Below are 15,207 nucleotides of genomic sequence, written 5' to 3'. Positions count from 1 at the left end.
TAAAGAATTAAAGAGAAAATTTGAAACATGATTAACCTATACTTAATTACTTTACATAATAGTAATGAATGTATTATTTAATAGCAAAGACATACTACATAACTATTGAGACCATCAGAGACAGAAAAAATGATACAAGGATAGGCATATCAACAACTAAAGGATAACCAACCAAAATTAAAAGCAAATACACACCAACACGTACACACTAACACTTGCATGACCGCACCCACATACCAAATAGGTACTGAAACCATCATGTGTAATGGATTATTCAGAGCCACAAATATGATATAAGAATAGAAATCAAAACTAATAAATAGCTAACCGGGAATTTTCTGCACATCTTTAATAGGAGCTAGTTTCATTTTTTGAAATGAATGAAATTAAATTTTTTTTCACCTTTGTGTGACGTTTTACTGATGTAAGTTAGGTTTGTGTATAAGTGCATTTTTTTAATCATGTGTCATGTGATGTGTTTGTTGACTTTAATGCGTAACCAAAGCTGATGGCCTTGACATTGAACACAGTGTCAGCAGTGAAATTGCAGGATGTCTATTGAGCGTGCTGGGTGGTTATCAGCCTGTATATTACGTCAGGAAATGTGGTATTACACAGGAATAGGACAGTGGGTCAATAGAAAGTCTCATCATGTCTCGCGCACTGGCTGGTTATTTGCCTTGTTTCGATTAAACATAAATAAATGTCTAAGTATAAACCCAGCCACACCTAAAGCTTTTCTCTTCCTCTGCACCTTTTAAGCCGAAAAAAAAAAAAACAACACCTAAATATTTACATTTATGTACAGCGTTTCCTGGGGCGGTCTTATATTGTGATTTTCTTAGTCTCCATTTTGATAGCCCCCCAACCATCGTGGCGCCCTACCTGCAGTGCTGTTTTGTTTCCCTGCTATAGTGCCACTCCTAAATTTTGATACACTCACTTTTGGTGATTTAATATAGACCTAGATCTAGTAGCTATATTCTACATCTCTTCTCGGCATTCTGAAAGAATTTAAATGGAAGTGCGAACCTCAATTTTGCAGAAATTAGATGAAAGGCTTAACTCTCAAACGAAAAAAAAAAATGCTTTCTTGCTGAAATGCATGTGATAAAGATGTTGCGCCAACGGACCTCATTCACCAATCGTAAACAAACAACATTGAGTCACGTGCTTCTCTATCTCTTCTATACAAATTACGATCTAATTTTAATCAACAATGGATATCATGTGACAGTTTTTTTTTCCGTTGTTTTATCAATATTATCACGTGACCGTTCATTTTGATGAATGAGGACATTTGCATTTGCTGTTAATTTTCGCTGTCGAGAATGTCGTATTAACACTCGATATTATGTCTCTGTAAAAGCGCGGGAAACTCTTTACAATTTTGTTCAACATGAGTCGTCTGCTACTAAGAAATAATTGAGGTCCATTTGCATTTGCTGTTAATTTTTTGCTGTGGAAAATGTCTTATTAACACTCGATCTTATGTCTCTGTAAAAGCGCGGGAAACTCTTTACAATTTTGTTCAACATGAGTCGTCTGCTACTAAGAAATAATTGACTCAAAAATCTAAGATTTACTGCTGCAGGGGTGAACGACTTAATACTTGCCGGACCAAGTAAAACAAATAGGCTTATTTTGTGTGTATTGTTTGTCTTTTTTTGTTTTGGTTTCGTAGCTGATGAAGGCCTCTTGGCCCAAACGTCCTTTGTTTAACTTGGTCCGGCAGGGTTACATATATACATGTTTATCGTATGTTTTATAAAGGAAATAATTGATAGGCCTGAGTAACAGAGACTTGTTTTCATTATAGATAAAGCCAACTCATGACGTATCATCGTACTATTACAAATCTTATTCAATGCCAGCATAGAAAAAAAAACTTTTTAAAGGAACATAAGAACATTGTATTTATTTTAAATATTTTTTATCTATTTATAAAATGTACAAAAGAGCGAGAGAGAGAAAGAGAAAGAGAAATAAAATGGAAAGAGAGATGAATGGCGATGTAAAGATAGATAAAAAGACGGACAGACAGACAGACAGAAATGTATTTAGCTATACTTACAGCTCGTTCTCAAAACGAGGCTGGATTAAGGCCAACTAGCTCGCCTTTGTGAAGGAATGCAAGAGTATGTTTAAGAAGTATTCTATCCCATAATTTGTTCCATGTGTTGTTCCACGTGTTAATATAATGTAAGTATTAAATAGCTAGTCCAATCATACATGTCTGCAATGTCCAACTATCTTATCTTATAAATTACAGACGTTATTTAAAAACAAAAAGGAGATAATTACGTCCTACGCATTTCATGCGTCAAGCTAGTCATGCATGTTTTAATCAATGACTTTAACTCTCCTAAGTCTGATAAAAGACAGAGTGAGTTGATATAAGCTGTGTAGCTAAAACTAAAGCTAGTTGAATGAAGTCCCTAATACCAAGACGAACGTGGGCACTGTAGTCTCAAAGAGTTAAAGCAAGCACACTATTTTATGAAATAATGATTACTTATAACATGATGATATATGTATCACAGGCATCGACCAAAGTATGTGGGAGAAGATAGCCCAAGACCGGACAGCATGGAGACAGACTATACGTGCTGGTACGAACTTAGCCGAGTGCAAAAGAAACGAAGCTGCGTCAGTCAAGGGAAAGAAAAAGAAAGCTGTCCTGTCAGCTAGCCCTAGGACAGATGCATATGCAAGCACGAACTGTGGCAAACTCTTCCGCTTGATCAGCCCCGTCTCAAGACGAAACCAAAGCCAGTGACTCACATGGGCGTATCCATGGTCTTACGAGACACAAAGAGCAACATATGTATCATAAAGTAATTAGTGAAAAGTTAGCCAGATACATGTTTTTAATCACAAGTAACAAAATAAAGAATAAAGACGTTAGTATTACTCCTGTCTTCTCCTTTCTGAGGTGTCATCTAATATTTCTTGGTTATCACCCCTTCTTATTCTACTGTCGTGCCTCTGTAGTCAAAGTCTCATATACTAACTACTTTTGATGACCTATTGGACAATTAAGATCTTCTCTACGGTTGACGGAATTTATCGACAGATCGATCTGCTCTAATCCATCAATAAAATCATATCGATTGGGTAACTTACATTTAAAGGGGGAGCCATTGCGATACACTCGGTGGCTATCTCCCCCTGATGATGGCATATAATATCATACAGAAACAATACACTGGTCCACTATGATGATATCAAGATATGGTAAGGTGTTGAGACCCTATTCCATTGATGATATGATTGATGACAGTCTTGTTGAGACCCTATTCCATTGATGACAGACTACGAGAATGATGTGCAGCTAACACAATGACCAACAGCGTTTATTTTAGCAGAGTGTTAACTAGCTCGACTCCTAGACTCAGAGACATAGGTAATAAACACACCAGAAATCGAACCCACGTCTTGTCATCCATGTAACGTCAAAGGGGCTGGATCTTTTTTGTGGAGAAGTAATCTCAGAATGAGTCAGAAGCAGATAGTACATAATACTCACGTTTTGGTTACCGGAAGTCAGTGCTTACCTACTTCTGACACCACGACTTGATAATTATTAATGCCACCCAGAAGTTTCTACCCAGGCTTTAGTTTTTTTTTTTTTTTTTTTTTTTTTTTTTTTTTTTGTTTCCATGAAGCAACGAACAAATTTATTATTTCGAGCCAAAATGAAGTATTTATTATTTAATGAAAAACTACTTTTGAAAAATTTGTCTTGAATGGCCTTGATAACATTATCATGTTTGATGACTTTGGATTTTATTGCAATACGTATCTTCATGGAAACTTCAAAAACCTATAACCTTGGTTGATAGACGCGATTCTCGAAAACGGCTCTAATAATTTTCCTAGAAATTTTAAAGCTGTTGTAAATCGTTGGGAAAAAAAGAATGACTAGCCCGTGGGTAGCTCTAGTTTGACCGTTTTAATTTTTCAAAATAAAAAAAAAAGAAATTGATTAAAATTGGGAGAGAGGTTAGGGAATATATTTATCTTGAACAGACTTCGGGTATTTCCGAATTCCCTGAAGATTTTAATAAATTATTGTTTAGGAACATTGTACGCATAGTCTTCTAAGTCTAGATCATAGACATAAATAAATATAGACTGGCCGATAAAAGAATTTTTCAGAATTCTGAAATCCGAATACAATAGATATACATGTTTTCAAGTTACATGTATGTCTATGGTCTAGATCTAAAGGGCTATTATTGGAATATTATTTAAGTGCAGTAGATCTATACACTCGCTTAATCAAGGTTCTTTCTCAGGAGATGAGGGGGGGGGGATTGGGCGGGTAGAAAATATTGTTTTTTTTAATCTAGCATTCATTACTTATTAAAAGAAAAACAATCGATCTATAAGCTGTATAAAGGAGGTATTGTCTTTCTAAAAACAAAGTAGTTGGGTGACTCACACACAATATGACCCCAGAGCTGTTACTAACATACAACAATAGTGTTTTTAACATCACTGCCTGCTTTAGGCATAGGCTTTTGTCGCGAATGTTTAGATCTACTTGTTTAGACTACGTAAGCTAGAAGACCATTGTTTCTTTTTTCTTTTTTTTATGTGAAATGTCGAAACGTTATTTCAAGTCTGCTGATCATGAATTGTCCATGAAGTACATTAGTGCTATCAGCGTTATAAGAGTTTAAACTTATTTGTTGATTTGTATATTGATACAGGACGGTTTATAATTCATTGCGTATTTTTCGGTCTTCATTTTTTTGTTTTTCTATTGCATTTGGGGCCACTGCGTCTAGGTCCTCCCTATTCGCTTTTTACCAAAGGCCTCCAAATACCTAAGGCCGGCCCTGTTAACATTACGTCTTTAGTGTCGGAAACGACAATTTGATATCCGTTGAACTAGAATGCCTTAATCTCTAAGCGTCTTTTTACTTTCTTAATAAATTTAGTCATACAAGTGGAGAAGAGGGTTTGAGATTAATGTTCTGCATAACTAACTAAATGGAACGAGGTCGTCTTACATATCAGGGTGTCAAGGCCACAGGTACATAAAGAAGACTTAGAATCGAGTGATAACGTTTGTGAGAATTAGATAAACAGTTAATTTCAAAGTAAATTCATGAACTAATCAAGTCATAGTATTCTATTCTCTATCACATCAACCTATCTCCAAAGCATTCTGTCCAATTGTGTCTATATCGTTTTATTTGACTTGCCAACGTGTAAAAGAAAAAAAAAAGATTTTCTTCAAGTTATTATCCGAGCTGTTTAAAAAATCTGGTCTCCGGGCTGCTGTCAGTGATTTATTCCTTGATGCATTTCCGGTTATAGCTTTTTAAATATCCATCAAACGGTGGAGTTATTGATCAAGTTATTGATTATCGATCATATTTACACCTCGTTACGACAAGTGCTATTAAAAGTACTATTATGATGGTAGTTATAAATAGCTTATTATAACCGATTAGTACTAACAGTTTTAGACTGCGTTAGTGTCTTTGATTCTAGTCTATTTTTATTTTTAATCTTTATGTAATGTGTTTAATTTCTAATTTGTATGGTGTAGCAATTCAATTAATCGTGCTAGATCTAAGCTTGGAAATTATTTTTTTTTTACTTGAAATAGAATTTGTGGCCGAGTGGCTAAAACCGCTTGGCTACCTTTTGTTATGGAGTGTGTGTGTTTGTCCGTTTCTATGGTGACGGTGGGAAGAGGTTAGCAATTGGCTGTGAATGATGTAACTTAGCATTGTCGTCATTTGGTCTTAGTTAAGACAGACGACTCCATAAATGGATAAATTTGAAAAATAAATGGGCAGCATTGATAAATAATTATGCAGAAGTGATAATTAGCTATGTAGAATTTACGAATATGTGTGTAGAATTAATAATTAATTGGGCAGAATTGAAAAATAACTGGGAAGATTTGATAAATATGCCTAATTTGGCAAAACTGATAATATCTTCTGAACATTGGTAGAAAGGTTTTCTGTTTACAATGGATAGAATGGACCTCATTCACCAATCGTAAACAAACAACATTTAGTCACATGATCTTATTGATAAAACAATGGGAAAAAAAACTGTCACGTGACAACCATCATGAATTAAACATGAGATCGTAAAATTGTATAGAAGAGATAGAGCACCACGTGGCTAAATGTTGTTTGTTTACGCTTGGTGAATGAGGTCCATTCGTATACCTCTGTTGTCCCAGTCAAAGGTTTTGCTGTTGTGTTGTTGTTTTTTTTTTTTTAGTAAAGAAACTGTGGTTGTGGATTAGGACAGGTCGATCTTGAGGATATGTAGCATTGAGATAAAAGAGTATATGGACAGACTAGCCGAGACTAAGCCCGCTACTTAACATATCAGTTACTAGTTAATCTTGTTGACTTACTGTCCACGACTCGATGGCTAAACAATGATTCGATCGGAGCAACACAACAGTAAGACGATCGAAACACACACACAATCTCTCACCCACACGAGAATCGTCTCTCAAATATAAACTTGTACACTTACACACTTTGACATATAGTCTCAAAGTTTCTCTATCTCTTTCTTTCTTTTTCTCTCTCTCTTTTTCTCTTCCTTTCTCTCTCTCTCTCTGTCTCATATATATTCTCTCTTTCTCTTTTTCTTTCTCTCTTTCTCTCTCTCTCTCTTTTTCTCTTTCTCTCTTTTTCTCTCTCTCTGTCTCATAGATAGTTTCTCTCTTTCTCTCTTTTCTTTCTCTCTTTTTCTTTCCCTCTCTCCTTCTCTCTCTCTCTTTTTCTCTCTCTTTTCTCTCTCTCTTTCTTTCTCTCTCTCTTTTTCTCTCTTTCTCTTTCTCTTTCTCTGTCTCATAGATATATTCTCTCAGACACTTTCTCTCACATATTCTCTGTCTCTGTCTGTCTGTCTCTTTCCCTCTCTCTTGCTCCAATATAGTCTCTCTGACAAATATAGTCACACCTACATGATCTCTAACATAGACACTCCTACATACACACACACACACCGTTTCTATCTCTCTGTCTCCCTCTTTCCCTCTCATACTCTGACACACGCACACATACCCTCTCAAGCGCTTTCACACATTCACACTCCTACATACTCTCTCTGTCTGTCTCTCTCTCTCTCTCTCTCTCTCTCTCTGTGTCTCTCTCTCTGTCTCTCTATCTCTGTTTTTCTCTATCTCTCTCTGACATGCTCACTATCTCTAACAAACTGCCTGATCAAATGGTATGCACTATTCTCGATGGTCCTGGGTTTGAACCCTGCCCGCCTCCATCCAGTTTGTGCTGTGCCACCTTCAAATCCGAACGTCAACACGTCAAACAAACAAACAAACAAACATTCTCTCTCTCTCTCACACACACACACACACACAAACACACACACTTGCTTTTTTGGCTATTACTATTATGAAAATGTCAATACCAACCCCCTCCCCTTTCCACACTACGTCATCTAGACAGGAGAGAATGAATTTACACTCGTTTCAAACTAAAATAAAGCAAAATCAAATCCAACAATACAATCCAATGTTTTGCTTTAAGAGATTTTTTATAGCCGAAATAGAGATGCCACGTTTTTCATCCGTGATTTTATTTATTTGTTTAGCCTTCACATTTTGACTTGATGTGAGATGAGGTCATTGACCCCTGGCCACGCAGTTCCTCCACAAAGTTCCCTCCCCGCTCTCCTTTCGTCTCTATCCCCACACTCGTGCAGAGATGTACTTCTTGTACACTTTCTTTCACTCACGAGCACACACCTTGTCACTCACTCTTGACTCCCACCTGGCCTGGAACGAACGGCCTCACTATGACTTAATGATCCCTGATCCTCTCATTAAGTCAGGTAACTCTACAGTCAGATTTTTTTTTCGCTTTTTTTTTTTGGGGGGGGGGGAGTTGGGGTAGGTGGGGCGAAAAGAAAAGAAGGTAAAGACTCACCTGGCGCCAATGTATATCCTCAAAGTGCTCACAGGTCTGCGAGGACACGACGAGGTGTATCAGGGGCAGAAGAGTCCCGAACAGGCATTTGGTCAGAGAGCGGAGGGGCATGAGGGCGTACACGTTGAACACGATGAAGATGACCACCCACGCCCCGTCCGCCACGTTCAACTTGTGGTCCTCGAACTTGTCCGGGAGCAGACCGAACGTCATGGGCGCGCTCAGGGCGCCGAGGGCGGCCATGAAGATGAGGAGGATGTAGTTTACGGTCATGAAGTGCTCCTCCTTCAGCCGGGTTTTCATGTAGATGAAGAAGAAGAGGAAGATGAGCCCCTGGGCGTAGAGGTACAGGCTGTACGGGGTGTAGTTCTCCACAAACAGGCTGGTCAGTCCGGCCAGAGCCAGGCACAGCATGGACACCAGCAGGACGGCACACACCGCAGACGACTGCTGGAGTTTGAACACATACCGCTGGTAAAGCGTCTCCATTTCCGGGCTCCCGAAACGGTTCCAGCTCATCAGGCGGTGCAGCCCCCCGTGCTTCGCCACAGGGCTGCCCTTCATGGCAGGGGCCACCCTCAGCATGGGCTCAGTCTCCCAAGCGTGCTCGCTCATTATGGCATGATAAGATTTACATGTTGAGTCACTCCGTGGAAATGAATCACAAGCAAGTGAGACCACTCCGCCTTACTCAACTCTGAATCAATCCGCACAGACGATAAGTGCATCCTTGACCCCGAATTACAGTCGTCTAATTCTAACCAGAATTGATAATAAAAAAAAACATATAAAATTCACTTAGAAAAAAACGTGCGATGAAATTCAAAGATTGAACGAAACCACGATAAAGTCGCTCGTGCAACAGTTTACACTAGATCCAAGTTTAGAAAAACACTAGACTTTAGCAGAAGGTAGATCTACATCGAAATATAGGATAAGCTTCATTTTGTTTTTCTCTCAAAAGACAGAAACTAAATGTATGGATCTTAAGATTTGCATGTGTGTTAGTGAGTTAATGAATTATGGGAGACAAATATGTCACAACGAAAGGATTAAAACAAGATTTAGGGGGAAAAAAACTTAAAAAAAAAAATAATGAAAAGACATTGTTTTTGTGCATTGTTTGGATAAACTTTTGTACGGTGTTTATACAAAATGTCTAACCCTTTTAAACATCCCATCAATTTTGATTTTTCTTTGAAAACAATAGTTTCAAGGTCTCTGAAGTAGTCGATGTTATCTTGGAATAGTGACCTACTTTTCTGATTTTTTTTCCTCCATCGAGCCCCTTCCGCTTTTATTTTATTTCAATTTTCTAGCAGGGTATCTTTTCTATTGTACTATGTCTAATCTCTGTATCAGAAGCGTACCCATAAGCAAGGCTCATTCGGCGCCCAACCCTTTTATCTCTCAGTTGTAAACGTTATTTAATATTGCGTAAGAACGGCCATCAGTAGTTAATACAAAACTTACATTCAGTGCAATGGAAGTTAATGTTTTCATATTTATATTGGTGCCCCGGGGCGGCTACCCCACCCGCTCTCCCCTCGGCACACCACTGCTCTGTGTGTTGGGAAGATAGGTCGAAATGGGACGTTTTATTACTTTATATTAATGAAAACTGTAATGTAGATTCGATAGCTGACCTTGAATGAGGGTATTAGAGAGTGTCGGAAGAATAAAGGAAGAAAATAGAACATCTTTTAAGAACAAAGAAAACAACAACAAAAAAACGAAACACAAATAAAGTGAAAACAAGAGTTTATGTTATCACACAAACTCAGAGGCGGTTCACGTCAAATTCTTCCATGGACAAAAAAATATTCAAGACATAGTCTTGTTTTTATCATTGGGATGATAGGTCGAAATAGGACGTTTTATTACTTTATATTAATGAAAACTGTAATGTAGATTCGATAGCTGACCTTCAATAAGGGTAATAGAGAGTGTCGGAAGAATAAAGGAAGAAAATAGAACATCTTTTAAGAACAAAGAAAACAACAACAAAAAAACGAAACACAAATAAAGTGAAAACAAGAGTTTATGTTATCACACAAACTCAGAGGCGGTTCACGTCAAATTCTTCCATGGACAAAAAAATATTCAAGACATAGTCTTGTTTTTATCATTGGGATGATAGGTCGAAATAGGACGTTTTATTACTTTATATTAATGAAAACTGTAATGTAGATTCGATAGCTGACCTTCAATAAGGGTAATAGAGAGTGTCGGAAGAATAAAGGAAGAAAATAGAACATCTTTTAAGAACAAAGAAAACAACAACAAAAAAACGAAACACAAATAAAGTGAAAACAAGAGTTTATGTTATCACACAAACTCAGAGGCGGTTCACGTCAAATTCTTCCATGGACAAAAAAATATTCAAGACATAGTCTTGTTTTTATCATTTAAAGTAATGCAATTTCAAAAACTCTTTGATGTTATGTTTCAGTTAAAAGCAAGCAGGACAAGTCGTCAATGATACGACACTTCTATTCTGGAATAAAGATTTGAAATAGAGCTCCCTTGAAAACAGAGATGCGTTAAGTGATCACCTAAGAACAAAAACAAAATCTAATAAAATACCCAGAAAGACACAGAGATAAAGGCACATTTCTCGTCCCATATGCTAGGACAAATTTGTGCAAGGGCGCCTTCTTCTCTAGTGCTATTAGAGCATGGAATGGGTTGCCTGAGCCAGCGAGGAACACCAATGACTTGGCAGAATTTAAGCCATTGGTTAACATGTATGACTAGATACATGACGCGTAGGACGTAACCATCTTCTTTTTTGAAGTAACGTCTGTATTTTATTAAAGTTAGATAAGATAAGATAAGAACAGTACGGAACCGCCCTAATTCTCTACATTGCTGTATTCCATCAAAAGTTTAGTTTGCATAAAACGCAAAACAATTAATTTAAAAAGCATCCACTGAAGTGTGATTATTCCAAGTTTCAAACTGCTATCTATCATTGTTACAGAGTTATGACAAATTAATGACACATTTCCATTCTTTCGGTCTCGGCTTTTCTATAGTCCAATTTTATACACATAAAAATGCCCTAACTTCTCTGCCATATGACATAAAAGGATAATCTTGCTATCGCTGTTATCCCTGCATCAAGCTCTGCACAACTAGATCATTTTTGTTATATTATATTAATAAAATAGAATTTGTCAAAGTACCCAAGTAGAGCTATATTTCTATATCTAGATGGTTATGTAGATTATTTAATGTCGTTTTCAGGACTATTTTTCTACATATATCTAAAACTAATCTAGTTATAGGCCTATGTAGATATAAATCTAATTGTTAGTATAGAATATAGATCTAGATTCAGATCTACATCTAGATCAGTAGCCTTTGCCAAGTGACTATAAGTTTAGATCTAAACTTAGAGGCAGCAATATTATTTATTTAGAATAGGGTATTCTTATGATATGAGTCATCTGTATTGATCAATACAACTTTTACTCCCAGATTTAGATTTAGACTAGATGTAGACTAGATCTATATAGATTTGATTAAATTTCGGAAAAAAAGTAGCCGTTGCATCAGAACTTTGAATGATCATAAATATAATGCTGTCCAATTTTCATTTTCTTATCTAATTTCTGAGAGCTAAACGGGACGGACGGACGGACAGACAGACCATACTAAACTAATATCGGCTATTCACCTTTCGGCCCTCTTAAAAAAAGGTATTAAAAAAGAGAGAGAGAGAGAGAGAGAAATGGGCAGATAACTTTGTAATTTTTATTTGAAAAGACAAGCAGATGTTAAGTCTGGTATATTTAACGGCTAGAAAAATGACGGCAAAATGGGGGGGGGGGGGGCGGAAAGAGTAGGAGGGCAGACAGAGAGGAGGGATAATTTAAAACGAAATGGCCTTGACAGAATACATACCTCCCCTGTATATCGCACTGAGGACAAAGCACTGACCTATGGATGCGCGATGAACACGAAGCACTGACCTATAAGTGCGTATAGTGTAACGGGAAATTGGCTATAAACATACCAAAAAGTTATGACAACCTGGCAAGTCTGAACATTGTTGGAAGTTGTCTATTTTGTTATCTTATCAGTCTGGAGAGTTATTCTTTCAATAGGTAATGGTAACACCATTCATAAAGCTATCACAGGCTTTCGACGTTATTTTTTAAAATGTAAAGCCAATAATCTCGTTTACACATGACAGTGACACATGCCTTTAAACACACATCATAAACACATATCTTGTACACATGTCTTTGACACACGCGCGTCTTTAAAGCTCGTTTTAACATTGCGAAGTTCAGAACAGTTACAGCCCTTAGAATGAGTGACGTTTGCGAAATAAGCAGACATGAGAGTTAGGCAGTTATGTACGCAAAGTGTCGAAAGAAAAATAAGTACCGGTGGTAATAAATGTTGGATTAGAATACTTAATTGTTATTTTAGATCACATATGATAAAGGGATGGAATTCTAGTTGAGGGGCTAATTTTTTTTTTCTTTCTTGATAAAAATAGTATCACTCACATAATGACTCTTTGACTTTAATGTCCATTAAGTGGAAGTTCCCCTTTCAGAACTTGGCATCTACAGGGTGTCACGTGGCCAGCACAACGACCAACGGACTTTACCAACTAAAGTCGGGTTCCCATTAGAGTTGAGTGGACTCCTAGTGAAGTCCTAAAAATCCCAGTCTTCACAGAGACGAACCCGGGACCTCTCGGTTCAAAAGCCAAGCGCTTTACCGCCTCAGCCACCAATCCCCCTGTTCATAAGTGAACAAGTGGGCATTTGTTGACCAGTGTCCAAATCAATAGGATAAAAGCCCGATAGATCCATAACTTAGTTCTTGTTGTAAAGCCTCGTTTATTCCACACATTTTTAGATCTGGTTACTCTTCTTATCTTATCTTATCTTATCTTATATATTATAGACGTTACTTCAAAAAAGAAGATGATTACGTCCTACGCATTTCATGTGTCAATCTAGTCATGCATGTTAATCAATGACTTAATACTCTGCTAAATCGTTGGTTTTCCTGGCAGATTCAGGCAACCTATTCCATTGTGTAATGGCAACTAAGCAAAGAAGGAGCATTTGTAGGAATTAGTTCTAGCGTAGGACAAGTGACAATGAATAATTAGGGCGGATAACTCTGCAGAGATGTTTACTTAGCAGACTGAGCTGTTTTGTCTTCCAACTCAAAATTTAAACTCAAATAAAACCATAACATTTGTTCTATTTATAGCTCGAACGTGACTCGAGTTCTGTGGTTAGTCAATCACAGTCAATTTATGATACTAAATATAGATCTTTCCCCCCACCCGCCACCCAACACTCGTGTCTGCATGGTGCCATTGGGACAACGTGATTAGAAACATGTGGCTTTAAATGTTGATCGAAGCTCTGAAATCAGTTTAGCAGTTTAAAAATATATTTGTAATAAAAAAAAAAACTATAAAGAAAAGGTAGCTTCGTATAAAATAGGGATTTTAGTGGCTGTGTAATAAAGCGCCTGCCTTCTGAACCGAGGATACTCGTGTTCGAATCTCGGTGTAAACTGGGAATTTGAATTTCTGGATTTTTTTAGGACGCCCCTGAGTCCATCCACAGGCCACTGTCCTTTTGGCTCATATTTCTCATGACTATGGCCAAATTTCGATACACGGTGAGTCCGTCCAACTGTATTGGATACTCATTAACCTTCGGCGGTATAATCAGATGACCTTTACGTTTTTGTGGTTTAAAAAAAATTATTGTAGAGAAGTTGGTCTAATCCAGGGGTTCTCAACCTGTGGGTTGCGACCCCTTTGGGGGTCGATTGACCATTTTCCAGGGGTCGCCGAAGACAAATATATGGAAAATATGGATTGTTATTGTCTTCTATTGCTGTATGTATGTGTGTGTGTGGGTGGGGGTCGCGGCAGAGTGGGGGTTTGTTAAAAGGGGTCGCCGAACTTAAAAGGTTGAGAACCACTGGTCTAATCAGTTGTGTACTAGGGGAATATGAGATCAATACAATTTTGAGAATGAAGTTTGAAACATGAAGAGCGTTCCGCGAAGGTATGCAAAGCTCCGTTTAAAAATATACGCTGTTTCGAAATATGAACAATCTAATAATTATATACATTCAGCAGGTAACGACTTTTTAAAATATGTCCTACTGAATGACGTGAATACAGAATGTATACTTGCGTGATAAAAACTAATGGACATGTCTAGAAACTGTTCAAACGTGTCCATTATGTATGTATGTATGTATGTATGTATAATGTATGTATGTATGTACGTATGTATGTATGTATGTACGTATGTATGTATGTATGTATGTATGTACGTATGTATGTATGTATGTATGTATGTACGTATGTATGTATGTATGTGTATGTATGTATGTATGTATGTACGTATGTATGTATGTTTGTTTGTATGTATGTATGTATGTATGTATGTATGTATGTATGTATGTACGTATGTATGTATGTATGTGTATGTATGTATGTATGTATGTACGTATGTATGTATGTTTGTTTGTATGTATGTATGTACGTATGTATGTATGTATGTGTATGTATGTATGTATGTATGTACGTATGTATGTATGTACGTATGTATGTATGTATGTGTATGTATGTATGTATGTATGTACGTATGTATGTATGTTTGTTTGTATGTATGTATGTACGTATGTATGTATGTATGTGTATGTATGTATGTATGTATGTACGTATGTATGTATGTTTGTTTGTATGTATGTATGTACGTATGTATGTATGTATGTGTATGTATGTATGTATGTATGTACGTATGTATGTATGTTTGTTTGTATGTATGTATGTACGTATGTATGTATGTATGTGTATGTATGTATGTATGTATGTACGTATGTATGTATGTTTGTTTGTATGTATGTATGTACGTATGTATGTATGTATGTGTATGTATGTATGTATGTATGTACGTATGTATGTATGTTTGTTTGTATGTATGTATGTATGTATGTATGTATGTATGTATGTATGTATGTATGTACGTATGTATGTATGTTTGTTTGTATGTATGTATGTATGTATGTATGTATGTATGTATTTATGTATGTATGTGTATATATGTATGTGTGTATGTGTGTATGTATGTATGTATGTATGTCGTATGTAGTTATTTATGTAATGTTTCTATTTCATAGTTGTGTTCACTAAGCCTGAGCCGGCAGCCTAATATAAAGGGGACTGATTCAGCTTATACCACCACTTCAGTCAAGTACTATTTCT

At 36.8% G+C, this 15,207-nt stretch overlaps 1 protein-coding gene across 3 annotated transcripts in view; it reads right to left on the bottom strand.

Moving 5' to 3' along the window:
• LOC106067245 (adenylate cyclase type 1-like) overlaps positions 1 to 15,207 on the bottom strand; it is a 160,345-nt gene that overhangs the window by 129,068 nt on the left and 16,070 nt on the right. For all 3 annotated transcript variants that reach the window (XM_056004566.1, XM_056004632.1, XM_056004706.1), the window contains exon 2: positions 7,941 to 8,697. In XM_056004566.1, the coding sequence (XP_055860541.1) occupies positions 7,941 to 8,555 (615 nt within the window). In that variant the 5' untranslated portion in view covers positions 8,556 to 8,697. The remainder of the gene's footprint in view (positions 1 to 7,940; positions 8,698 to 15,207) is intronic.

The sequence above is a fragment of the Biomphalaria glabrata genome, chromosome 1 (assembly GCF_947242115.1).
Source record: "Biomphalaria glabrata chromosome 1, xgBioGlab47.1, whole genome shotgun sequence".
Lineage (NCBI taxonomy): Eukaryota > Metazoa > Mollusca > Gastropoda > Planorbidae > Biomphalaria > Biomphalaria glabrata.
Note: the sequence above shows the minus strand (reverse complement) of the source record. Positions and strands in the feature narration are given on the sequence as shown.